Source organism: Zootoca vivipara, chromosome 4, assembly GCF_963506605.1.
Source record: "Zootoca vivipara chromosome 4, rZooViv1.1, whole genome shotgun sequence".
In the NCBI taxonomy this organism is placed as follows: Eukaryota; Metazoa; Chordata; class Lepidosauria; order Squamata; family Lacertidae; genus Zootoca; species Zootoca vivipara.
This window is the reverse complement of record NC_083279.1, coordinates 24,528,868-24,542,649: the sequence shown is the minus strand read 5'-3', so window position 1 is coordinate 24,542,649 and position 13,782 is coordinate 24,528,868. Positions and strand designations below refer to the sequence as shown.

At 40.5% G+C, this 13,782-nt stretch overlaps 1 protein-coding gene across 2 annotated transcripts in view; it reads right to left on the bottom strand.

Moving 5' to 3' along the window:
* The window catches only part of ATP11A (ATPase phospholipid transporting 11A), a 109,403-nt gene that overhangs the window by 17,620 nt on the left and 78,001 nt on the right, over positions 1–13,782 (bottom strand). For both annotated transcript variants that reach the window (XM_060273372.1, XM_060273373.1), the window contains exons 19-25: positions 12,013–12,264; positions 9,553–9,727; positions 8,494–8,596; positions 7,958–8,103; positions 6,201–6,260; positions 4,456–4,583; positions 3,077–3,212 (exon numbers count right to left, since the gene is read on the bottom strand). In XM_060273372.1, coding sequence (XP_060129355.1) covers positions 3,077–3,212; positions 4,456–4,583; positions 6,201–6,260; positions 7,958–8,103; positions 8,494–8,596; positions 9,553–9,727; positions 12,013–12,264 — 1,000 coding nt within the window. The remainder of the gene's footprint in view (positions 1–3,076; positions 3,213–4,455; positions 4,584–6,200; positions 6,261–7,957; positions 8,104–8,493; positions 8,597–9,552; positions 9,728–12,012; positions 12,265–13,782) is intronic.

Genomic DNA, 13,782 nt, shown 5'->3' with positions numbered 1-13,782 from the left:
CGGACATGACTAAATGACTAAACAACAACTACTACTATCTGATCAAGATAACTTAATGCCTGCTATAGAACATTCCAGGACAACTAGGCCAGGGTGTACCCCTGATGCTAACTTCAAAAAATAACACAAAAAAGTGGCAACTAGATTTGTAACACAGGGACAATCATACTGTTCAGCCTTAAAGTGTTGCTGTAACATATAGAAGGAGCTTTGAAAACTTGAGATGTGCTAATGTACTGTGCCGTGTTTTCTTTTATTTACTTAAGTTAAAAAAACAACAATACCCAGTAACAATAACAGTGCATTATTATCAGTAGGACCTACTTGTAATATCCTGAAGCGCATAACCATAGCCAAACGCAATTATATCCAAAGTATTTCCTGACAACCCTGTCCTCCCTTTGATTGAGAAAAGACCTGAGCACTTTAGCTGGCTACATGGAAGACACACAGGTAAAGAGAAATGCCACCAGATTGTGCCAATCCACTTGTTAAACCCAGAATGTCCAAGATAGTTGGAAGAACAGGAAATCAGTAAGAACTGGACTCTCCCTACCTTGGTAGGGAGAGTCCAGTCTTTTTATAGTCTGTAACAATATTTTTGATGGCTGAAAGTTCTACACATTTGGGATAAATTGTTCCACAACAGATATTCGCCAGCTAGTTGCCATTCACTCCATTTAGGAAAATGAATTATATGTAATTCATATTGATTGGCATAAAAATTAACCGACTGCCTAGAAATTGAAGCTTATTACTTCTTTCCATGACCTTCACTGTTGAAAAGTCATATTATTAAGTGTTGATGGAAGAAGTATTAAGATGATCCTGAATCTTGTAAACAAACTGTTCAGTTATTTAATTAACCATTGTAAATTGTTCCATCACATTATGTGTACTTATAAGTTAGGGCTCCAAACTGTTGTAAGTTAATATAGTACTATCCATTATAACTGTAGAAAAATATTAAAATTTGACTTTCTAGTTAACATATTTAGTGGACATGTACTAAACTTGAAAAAAACCCACAATTTAAATATGACAATTCCTTTGTTATTTGCCTTTTATTGTAATATTAGGAACCACAGCCACCTGAAACTATCAGCCGTCAGCTGAAAACTTCTTTAGGCTTTGAAATGTACGGTAAGAATACTGATGGTTCTTGAATTTATTTCTGACCCCACTCCTTTTGCAGCCTAGGTGTGCTACTATGAGAAAATATTCTGTATTCCTAAGTTTCCTAAATAGAAGCATATTAGCTGATAACCCTTTTATAATTATTTAAATAGGAAAGCATCCGTAAGAATACGCAAACATGAACTGCTTTTTCCTGCATCACCACAAACAAACTAAGCTCCCCTGTGGTTGCCAATTATTTATAATGTAGCATCATCCTGCCTCACGAGAGCTTGTAGCATGAGGGTGATTCTGCAGCTGTAACAATCTGTGCCAATGACAATTGGAAAAAATATACGCAATGAAGAATATATTCTGAAATGACTATGTAGCAAACTAAGGGTATGTCTTTGGCCTTCCTGCCTTTACATTCAGGTAAACAAAAACAGAGAGCTATTTCAGGTGCATATGGAAGTTAGCCCATCTCGCTAGGAAGCTAAGAGGAGATGGGGTAGCCTGGAAAAAAAGAAAGATTAGAGGAGACATTGCCATCCGTACCTGGAGATGCCAGGGGTTGGACTTTCTATGAAATGTGTAGATGCTCTACTGTATCACTGTGCTGTGGTCTTTCCCCAACCAATGGGAGCCTGTTTTCAAGCCTAATTGCAGTAGAAGGAGCTGTGTTTTGTAGGGTGTGGAGAGGGGATAGTAAACCCCTCCCTCAGCTGCAAACTCACCTCCTATTGACTCCAATAAAAGGCTGTTTCCCACCACCTAAAAGCTGCATGGGACATCCCATGGGCCAGAATTGGTCCACAGGCTGCCAGTTCACCACCCCTGCACTAAATCATGTCTACCCTAATTTGTACAAGTTCAAATGAGCTGGAATAAGTCTCAGATATCTGCCTTCCCATCGCCTCTCCTCTTCTTTGATATTCTTCTTGCTACCTACCTCATTCCAATGATTTATTTTCCGAAGCTGACTTCAGATAAACAGTACATTTGTTTGTTTATTTCTGAACACCAAACTTTTAAAAAGCCCATCCAGAAATCTATTAATGTTAATTTGTGTAAAATTAAATAAACATAAAGAATTAGCTGCGCAGAAAGATAAAGTAACTAGAAAAGCAGGTACATACTTATAAAAAGCAAGATATGTATATATTAAAAACCTGTAAGGTTCTTTACTTTTAAAATGCAAATTAAAAGCTGCTTTTTTTATTATTTCAGCACAGGAGGAAGGGAATAAACAGAAATTTTAAACTTTGTTTTTTTAACAGAAATGTCTGATCTGTACTAAAGTTGGATAGGGAAAAAGGAAAGCACACATCATGACAAAACCACAGTAGTCTTACCATGTGAGTGTTGGCTGTCATTAGCTGAGGATAGGAAGAGAAGCAAGTAGCAAAAAAGGAAAAAAAGCAAGACACAAATAGACCACATAAATGTCAACATGCAAATAAAAAGCAGAAGGACCTTAAAATTATATCTAACGTCACTTAACAAATACAAATAGAAATGCTTTGAATGGATGTATGTTTTTCTTTTCAAATTAACCATGATGTTTATTACTATGATATCTGAATGCACATTTCTTAAAATGGAAGTTATGAATAAATCAAGCAATTCCAAAATATAAAATATGCATCAATGGCAAAATGAACCACATTGATAATATAATGGTTCATAAAAGAAACTTTTTCTCCTTAATGGTACCATAGCAACTTACTACAGCTTCTTGACATTCATAATTAGATTTTACTGTTCCCTGTCAAACACCCCATAAGAACCACAAACCTTTCCTGTTTCTAAATAACCATTTTAATGGGAGCTACCAGTAGGTTATGAAATACTGGATCGTACTTAGTGAAAGGGGGGAAAGGCATAAGCAACACTTAAGATTATTGGCACATCATTTCTTGATGTTAGCAGAGCAGCTTTAATCAAACTAGATACTCACCTGTCCATTGCTGGTCACAGTTGAGCTGTCAAACAGGAAATAGGCACCAAAGAAAAAAATGACAGCATCAAATACTCCCAAGAATGTCCAGTAAATGAATACACGCCAGCGTAGGTGAGCATTCTTGGCAACGTCCCTGAATAACGACAAAGTTATTAATTTTGACATGTTAAAATAGAGAAATGTGAAATTGCACAATGTTTTCTTAAGTGACAGGAATGTTATAGTGTTTAAAGGTGACCTGTCAATAATGCATCTCTCTGCATTCCTAAACGGATGTCCAATACTTAAGTGTACCATAAAGCTCTTCAGTTATAATCCCAAGTCCTTTTAGATGGGAAGAATCAATATTGTCACAAATGTTGACCCTGTTTTATATAATAAAACGCAACACTAGAGGTCTCCAGAAGATTTGCTTTCGTTTCAAGAGGCTGGTCTTTGTAAACTGAAATAAGCTTCAGGCTGTTGCCGTTTTTTTAAACACACTACTTTTACATTTAGCATTGAACCTGAGGAGACGTGTATCAGTTATGTTACTGAGATTATTTACTCATTAGTGATCTTGTTGGGTTCAACCCTGTGAGGCTGAGATATAGTGATATAGGCCCTAGATAGCCTAGTAAGCCTTGTGGCTGAACAGTTTTTTGAACCCAGGTGTTCCTGGTCCTAATCCGACACATTAACTACTAACTTGCAATTTTTGCATACACACAAGTTGGCAACTTCCCTAAAAAGTCCCTTTGTCGAAATGCTTTCCCACAGGACATTTAAAGCAGATTCACACAGTAACCCCTTAATGAGGAAATGTAGGAAGGTGTTGCCATTGCGATCGTTGAACAGATGCAGGTACTGAATCCTTGCTGCCTTTCTTGGTTACCTGCAGAACACAACTTGCTTACTGCATCCAGTGGTGTTGGCGTCAGCAAATTTTTTTTTAAAAAAAATTGCTTCATGAACTTTGTCACAAAAAAACCAAAGTGTGAATCTGCTCACATGTATTAACGTTATTTTGGTGTTGGTACGTTTATTTTACTATCCGAGATAATTTTTCACTGAAACCACATGGTACATTCCCCTTGTTTCTTAAAAGACCAAAGAAAATGTTCCTGGTTACAAAGCATCCCACTGCAAAAGCCCTGTTCCAAGGTATTTCTCACTGACCCTCTGGAGTCTCCCCAGGCCGCACCCTTCAGTGCCCCCCCCCCGCCCCACAGCGTCTTTTGCCTGACTGATAATGCAGTCTTTAGAATCCAAAAGGTTCCCCATCCCTGGACCTACTTCAGCATATCATTGTTTCCCGAGGCCCTCAAGAGGGAAGTTGAGCAGAGTGGCACTAACTGGTCACCGCTGTCTATTCAAAGAATGTTATGAACTCTAACCTGTACAGTGTAGGGTCTCTCTTGAGTGTATCTGAACTGACGTGTTGCTCCATGAGACTATACAGCAGGATAGGAAGTGAAGTGAAGCTGATATTGTACAGGGTAAGATACGCAGTATCATATAAAGGCTGCAGATGGAGGGAGGAAAAAAACAGATTATATTAACCGGCTATAATTTAATTTCATGGTACTGTAACAGTAAAGATTTAAAGTACAGAAATAACCAAGTAACCCTATTTAATGCCATGTCCGCCGTCCTGTATGTATTTCCCAGCTATCCAAATTCACTATGACTGCACACTCCTCTATTCACCGTAACACTGGGTTTCCTAAATTTTGGTGTCCAGCTGTTTCTGGAATATTTACTGCTTACTTTGCCAAACCTTTATTAGGCATTACAAATATAGGCCACCATAAAACATCCATATGTAAAATTTTAAAATATATACAAATAAACAGCCATGTAAACATATGTAAAAATGGGATACAACTCCCATCATCCCTAGCTCTCAAGACCGGTGGAAGGGAATTGTAGTCCAGAAAAAACTGGAGACCAGTGCTGGATCAAACCCCGTGGAGGCCCCTAGGCAGTTGAAATCTTTGGGGCGGGGCATCGCAAATTATCTCCTAATACATTTTTTTATTTGATCTTTCAATATCAAATCAATATTATTTTGATCCGTTGCTGCAGAGGGCCCCTAAAAGGCATTGGTCACCTAGGCCAGTGCCTACTCTGCCTATTTGATAATCTGGCACTGCTGGAGACCCAATTTTGGGAAACTCTGATGTAGCAACTCAAGGAGAACAGCATGCCCAGGGGTAAAACATCTAATTAGCAAATTTTGTGCAAAGGACACTGGTCACATTGCCAGGGGCAGAGGGAGGGGGCGTGGTGGGTGCAGTCCGGCCCGGGTATCACCGTGGGAGAGACGCGGTGGCTTGGATGCGCACAGGCTCTGCGCTGCCCAAACTGTCCGCCCGCTGCCTTCCCCCCAGGTGTAGGGCGGCTGAGTGGGAGGAGTTAGGCAGACTCCGGAGGCCCTGGGGTGCGCCCCGCACCTGGGCATGCCACCCTAGGGGCCCGAGTGGCTTCCTCTGCTGCTGCACATTGTACAGTCCAGAAGGACACAGTCCAACCAACAGTAAGTGTTCTTAGTTCCACACTGATTTCCCAGTGGGAAATTTTAAGAACCTGCTTCCCTCTTCCATTGAATCCCACAGGATGTGAAAGCGCTTAGGTTAGCTTTGGCTGGATAAAGTCAGCTCTTGAGGGCAAGTTCACAGGTTCAACAAATACATCTTGTTACTTGATAACCTCAAAACATGAAATTGTTATAAGTCAAACATCACACGATGAGTCATTATGGATCACTGTCTCTCATCTCAGGTGCTTTTTAAGCTAACACTGCTTATAACCTTACTCACAAGGGCAATGAATTTTAAAGATTTTAGGGTCATGCCACTTACTCACAGCCGTGTGTGTGTTTTTATACTGAATTGTAAGCTAACTGCAACTGTGGGTTCTACTTAAAATCTGTACACTTCAGGGAGCAAATCTCGTATTATCTGTGCTTCTGATAAACCAGAAAATGCTATACTGTGAATAGCTGGCTTTTTCATTCAACATCATGCAAAGCAAGATAAATTGATCAAGATACATTTAAAGTTCTACTGGATCAATAAAGAACATGTTTCAAAATATTAACTTGGTTTAATGATAAAGGGGGAAAAGTTTTCTGAGATACCTGCTGTGAAAACCCACAGAAGAACTGGTATAAAAACTGAGGGAAAATGAAACAGACATTCTGGAAGACAAAAGCAAGATATGTTGCATGACATTATCATAGTATAAAAACGAACTGGCAGCTACACAAATTCAAACACATATTTAAGTTCAACTGAACACAGAATTTAGCTTTTGAAAAAACAAAACTCGATAAAAGGGCAACTCCTTCAGTACTACATTGATAATTATGGCAGTGTAGAAAAGCTGTTTTTAAAAAGTGGCAACCAATTAAAATATATAGATGCTTTGGTTTTTGTCTGTGCATTCTTGCCCACACCCTGGAAATAGAGATAAGAGCAAAAAAGTTATAGGTAAATACGTGTCAAAAGGTAACGTCTGAGCAACCTAAAGTACAGTCTGCAAAAGGAAGGCAAGGAGGACTTGGACAACAGTCACAGAAATGGCTGTTGGCGATATGGAAGCAAGCACAAAAAAGAAGGCAAACAATGCGGTCCTCAGGAAGAGGAGGCAGAAGCAGTACTGGATGGTTGAAGAAAGGAATTGCAGTCACTGAGAGCTCATCCAGACTTGCCCTTGCCCTGCCGAATCTTTACCGCTGAATCACAGCAAATATCAATCGGGTTTCTCCAGGTTTTCCAGAGGAAAGTGGCAGGGAAAAGGGAAAACTGCTCAGATTCATGCTTTCTAGGCTGAGCCCTAAGATTACTTCGGGTCCAATAAGTGACGCTGCAATGGCATGAATTCCTGAAATGCCATGTAGCTGTCTTTCTACACTTGTACATATTAATGGTACAATGGAGGAAACATGGAGACACCGATACACGAATAACCTGGCTCGGAACCAGGAACACATATACATACTGCTACTCCCTGCTCTTTCTTTTCCTGCATAGTAGAGTATAAGCTTCAGACTAAGAGATTTCAATAGTTTATAAGTTTTATTGCTACATTTGAGTTTACTCATCAGATTAAAGACGAATGTTGCGCTAATCCTTAGTGTTTTGAGAGCAGTGCATTGCTGCAGAGTTTAGGCTAGTTTGAATGGTTATTCAACACTGTGCTAGAAGTGGAACGTAAACATGTTCCCATGGCAGAAATAAATCCTTCACATTGGTCCACATTTCTATGTCTTTGCAATACTTATTATGCCCTATGGGGTGTCCATGATAGATGTCCTTGGTGAATTTGGCTATCTTATTTTACCAGTGAATTGGTGCATCAATTCGTATGTCAAAGTGACAAAAAGGTAAAATAAACAGGATTTGGCTAACTGTAGTGCTGAGATGAGCTACTTCCCGAAGGAAACAAAATACATATGCCTAATGTGCTGATCTGTTGTTATAAAACACCCGAGGTTGACATTTTAGATTTACAACATAAGAGACTGTTGTTGTAAGCATATACTGGCGAAAGTTATCACTAATATGATCCGACTATCAGTGTAAACATAAAAACAAACCATCATTCTTCCATTCAGCTTGGTCAACTGAAATTAGAAGCTGATTCATGTTTGCAGCCATGAAACCACTTGCTATTTTACTTACTACATTACTGGACATTCTGGAAGTAAGTGGTTTTATGAATGCAGGTTTTCCCCATATCTAGGAAGCAGAGTAGGAGGAATCTAAAGTTAAACTGGAAGAATGGAGGTCTGGAAGGATGATGGTCACACAGTGGAATCCAAGACAACAAGCTTCAAAATAATCTGCCTCTGTCTAAACTGTTAACAACCATAATACAAAAGCCCCAATATACCTTATAAAAGAAGTATTGCACAAGTTCAGATATCCTGACATAATAAAAATGCCCATGAACAAGCAACATTTTTTTCAAATGTTTAAATTTGGGTATTGCATAGTCGCTGTTTCTTGCAGCTTGGCGGCCTTCTTTCCCAATAAGGCCTGGAAGGAAAAACAAAATGGCAAAAAGTGAAACGATGCAGTGAAACTGAACTGGTGGTACTTAGCATTAGATTTCGTTTGAACTGGGAAACTATGGTTAGCAGGTTCAGAACAAGCCAGTGTCTTCTCTTTCCATCAGCATATAGTGAGGAAGCATCATTTGCCCCTAACACAGTATTTAGGAAGTTTCTGCTGCTCACAAAGTATCTTCGACCCAACAGTCAAATGGAAACTTAGCTACTGATGGGAAAAATATGTACTCCTCCACAGTAGTTTGATGGCAGTGATATACAGACAAAGTACTAGGACCTTAATTACTAGTGACTCAATATTACATGATGATGATGATGATGACGACGACTTTAAACTTGACCATAACAATCCACTTACCAATGCCAACATGTGCTTCTAGGATCATACTGACATCATTTGCTCCATCACCAATTGCTAACGTGATTGGATGCTCCTTTGACCATTTAATTAATTTTACAATCTGGAAGGGAAAAAAGGTGCAAATATTACATACGTATTTCTAAACTGCAACATTATGCTCAATGTTCCACTTGCTAGATATTTCGGTGGTGGTGGAAACTGAACCAAGTAAGAAGAAAGGACCTTCACTTCACGGAATCTTCTATTTTCCAGGCAGTAGTGAAACAGACAGGCCGGCATTTGGGCCTGTTCACACATTACTTTCTAAGGAAACTCAGAATTCCCCTTCCTTTACCATGGAGAGAAAATAACAACCAAAGATATAACTGTATGATGTTTATTTGAGCAGATTATCTCCACAGCTACTTGGCAGAAAATCTCTATTCTTTCTGATAGCAGATTAGGCAGTCAGGGAAATACTTCGTTCGGCAACATAACCCAGTTCACTTAATACTTCTTTTCCACAGCAAGAGGAAGAGGCAGATTTCGCTTTTATCCAGGAAAGTAACGGCTGAACAGGCCACAAGATGGGCCTAGTTGTTTTATTTCTGTCATCCTTATATCTTTGTCCAGTGTTATTCCAATTATCTACTGATAAAGCCTAATCAAAAGAATTTCCAACACACACCTATTATTATTTCTATTTCCTTGTGTTTTTGTGTTTAGGAAATAACAGCTTTCCATATGAGGTTAATGTGTAGTCTCACAATGTAGCATCAGCTGAAAATACAGCACTTTTCCTTAGTTAAATAAGCTCCTTTCCCAGTAGCATGTCAATCCCTGAAATCTGCTTGAAACATACATAAATCAGGGGCACAGCAGGATGCCATTTTAATGTACCATTAACTAATTGCTTTCTTTCAGAAATTCTTTCACTCATTTCTCCTTGTTTTTCATTTTTTGCTTCCATTATCAATCACTGGAAGGTGGGTATTTAACACAACACATTACACGGAGACTTTCAATATTTATATAAATATACATTTGTCATGTAATTTGAAGACGTGAAACACAAACCTGTGCTTTTTGCAAAGGAGCCATGCGACAGCATAGAACTGCGCTGCAGTTCCTACAGATTTCAAGGAAGATCTCTCTATAGTTACCAGAGCTCCCATCTTCCCGTGGTTTCATTATTAATGATAATGCTGCTCCATCAATAATTAAACCATAATCTTGCATTTCAGCTGAAAGCCTATTGAGTGACAAAAATACACGAATTAATGCTGGTTTTGCAGTTTAACCAACTGTGTTTTATACAGCAGTCGCTTCAAAAGACATGCTGAAATACAGCACACTCAAGGTATTTTGGGTTGCATGTAACATAGGGCTAAGGCTACGGTTCCTTCAGCTCAAGGATTTATCAGTGTGCAATGGAACATTCTTTCTTTTTTCTCCCCCCTTGTGCATCCTAATTCTCTTCTCTCTGTTAGCCCAACCCTCCGGAGAAGATTTGGGGACAGAGGAGGGAGGCATGCAGGGGGAGGAGAGGGGAGAAAGTCCCATTCCTTGCGCTGACAGGATAATTTAGTTGAATACCGTCCTTTAGATTTCTTGCCATTTGAAGTAACTAACTTGATACAGCAATCTTGTCTTTGCCTCCAATTACCACCGTGGAGAGTAGAAACCTCACCACTAGGTTTCTGTTCCCTCTACCCACTAGGATACTCTCACAAGAAATCTCTTCCCTCAATTTCCAATTTTGTTGCACAGGATAAAGCCAAGCTATTTTTACATTTTGTGGGGCAATCTGCTGCCTCTATCTATTATGAACCTACCCAGACCCTAAGAGCATCCTCTGGGGCCCTTTTTTGTCTGCCCCCTCCATGTGAGGTCCGGAGGGTGGCAACATGAGGGCCTTTCCTGCAGTGGTCCCCCGTTTGAGGACTGTTCTTACCCAGGGAGGTTGGCTGGCAACTTCATTACACTGTATACCTTTAGGTGTCAGGCAAAAACATTCTTCAACCAGGCCTGTGGCTGACTGACATCCAATGCCATTTTAAAATGTATTTTTTTTTGGGGGGGGGGGAGGCAAGGACTCCAATGGGACCAAGATGAGCACTAGAGTTAGCTGTGACCCAGTGGCCAGGATTTCTGACCTTCTAGCCGGCAACATGGATCACGTTTTGCTCCATTTCTGTTAGGAGTTGATCTTTCAGAATGGCAGCACCCATGTTTTGGAAATCCCTGCCTATAAACATTAGGAAGGTCCCTACATGATAGATAGATGATAGATAGATAGATAGATAGATAGATAGATAGATAGATAGATAGATCAGCGTTTCTCAACCGCTGTTCCGCTGGCTGGTGTGCCGCGACGTGCGGCGACGAGAAGGGCGATTTGCATTGTCACGTGCCTGGCGGCCGCCAATAAACTACACTGACCCGCCGGAAAGCAATATTTCTCCTCCTCTTTCCCAAAGCTCAGTGCAAACGAGCCTGGCGGCCGCCAATACACAACACTAGCCCGCCGGACGGCTTGTGAAGCCTTATTACAGGAGATTGCAACCAACACAGCAATTGGCAAGTGTTTCTTACAGTCATAATTATACTCAATATAGGGCGGCACAGAGTTAACTTTTTTAATGGTGGTGTGCCTCGTGATTTTTTTCACGGAACAAGTGTGCCGTGGCCCAAAAAAGGTTGAGAAACACTGAGATAGATGATAGATAGATAGATATACAGACATATAGATGCCTTCTAAAAGCCTATATAGTTATATAATTTAGAATCGGCTTTTTAATTTTGTTGATTTCATCTGTTTTTATCACACACGATAATGATTAGGTAGCTAATGATTGTGTACCTATATCTGAGGGGGAAAGAGTACAGAGAGGCCCCCCCCATCCTGAGGAGCAGTTCCTCCACCAGCAGCGGCGCCAGCGGGGAGGGGGAAGAGTCCAGTGAGGAAGGAGGAGAGAGGAGACGGGGCTCTGGCAGGATAGCAGAGCCTCTGCTGCACGAGGGAGAGGAAGAGAGAGAGGGGGAAGAGGGGGAGAGGGAAAACATGGAAAGGAGACCCTTTTTCCCTCCGGTTCTGGAATTACGCAGGAGGAAGCGAGGGAGGAGATTTGGGGTGCCCAGACTCTTATGTTGGAAGAAGATGCGAAATGCGCCATTCCAGGGCTCTGGGTCCGACTGAGAGCATGTGTCCTGTATAGCTCTAGCACTGTAAATAACCTGCACTTAATAAAAGCATGAAAAGGCAAAGGTCTGGAGAGTCGTTACTCTAGAGTAGTCGCAACGCATCCCCTGTGACACTATACATACCATATTTTTCCATGTATAAGACTAGGTTTCGCCCCTAAAAATAATGTCCAAAATTTGGGGGTGTCTTATACACGGGGGTGTCTTATAGACGGAAAAATATGGTATGTCTATATATGTTTTTTAAAAAGCTGTTTCCGATTCTGCCACTGAACCAATGGCTTTAAAAGGATGCAAATTTTGTTTTTGGTTGAATTTGTACTTTATACATACCCTGAGAAGGTGTCCCTTGTTAAACTGCCGCTGTGCCTTAGGACAGTCTTGCTTAAATCAAACAACACATCATGCAAGCTCTGCTCCTCTATTTTCTTGGTGGTTAACTCAAGTATTTGAGTACTTCTTCTGAATAGTTTGCAGGCATAGCAGGCAGCTGCGGCAGTCTCCATTTTGTCTCCCGTCAGAACCCAAACCTTAATGCCAGCTTTTTGCAGGGATTCGATTGTATCAGCAGCTTTTTCCTGTAATCTTGGAGACACCAATCATAAATAATTATTGACAAACTTCAAAGTAAAAATTTAGGGAACTTACTAAAAGGTTTCTATCATATTGGAAAACATGACGGTAAAAAGGAGTTTGTACTTAAGAAGCCTTTGCTGCCATGCAATATTTTATTTATTTATTTACTCAATAGTTTTCTCTCTGTTGATTTAAAGGGTTCAGATGTTGCAGTCCAGAGGAGCTACAGTGTACCGTATTAGTGCCCTTCACCTGTCTGTTTTAAAGTACATATAATCATGCTTCACAGCAATTTATGCCATTTTTAGTTAAACTGGCAAGGTGCAGCAAGCCTTTGAATTGCTCACAACTCAGCCTCGTTTTGTGCAGCTTGAAGATGAATTAAAAATTTTGTTAGAACCTTAATATCTTATAGGATTCAAACCAGCAGATACTAACACTGTCTATGTCATACTGGCTTTAATTTGGTCTCTGTAGTAACTTAACAAAAACAGAAAAACTTGTTTTTCAGCTGCTTTGGCAGTAAAATAATTAAAAATATACAAGGCTTAGGTAGGCAAATAATAAAAATTGGATGTATTGTCCACTGAAAAGGATTCATGGGTGTTTCCTGAACCCCACACATGAGCATAAATAATACTTTTATTCTACACTTCTAGCTTCACTGATAGCAAGGTAATTGGTAAGAAAGAACCCATTTCTTGTTGCAGTTTTCAGCTAGTTAGTATATTCCCGGGTTCAAATATGCAACCTGGTGGCTCCAGAAATATAAAAATTAGGACCAGTCTAAGAAAAGGGGAGTGAGGAAGAGACAGAGATAGAAAGCAAGCTAAATCTATATATTCCAGGTTGAACAACATGTTTCTATTCACATTAGGCTGAGTTTAGCTTGACTACAGCAAAAGAGTGCTGAAACAATTAAAAGGAACTTCGTACTAAGTAAGGGCTGATCCACAAAACAAAACCTGAGCAAACACACCAACTGCACTTGTTCGTATTCATCCTTTTGTAGCCTTGTCTGTCCTTTCCCAGACTCCACCCCCAGCAAGCCCTATTGGCCAGCTGAGGGGCTTAACGCGGTGGTGAGGAGGGGCTGATGCAGGGGGCTGAGCACGCCCCCTGCAAGCACGGGAAGCTGGCTCCGCCCGCAACTTCTCCCCTCTGGAAGGAGGAGAGGTTTTACCCCAAACAGCAGGCAGCAATAGTGATGGGTGGACACAGTTTGACTCAGAAACTGAGTGCACATTACAAGTATTTTTAGGAAGCTCAGCCAAAGTTTGTGTGGTCTCGGGAAAGCAATGGAAACAGACTTTAACGACCACCCTTCCCGGTGAAGGTTAAAAGCCAGAGAGGCAGTGGGGCTACTTATTTTCACCGCATCCTTGTGTTATGAACGGAGCTTGGATCCTAGAACAATAGGCAGGTAGGATCCCAGAATGCAACAACCTGATTGGCCTGCAGGAGCAAACAATCAGACCCCAGGAGGTAGTTAATCAGCCTATTAGGCCGGTAGGATTCTAGAATGCA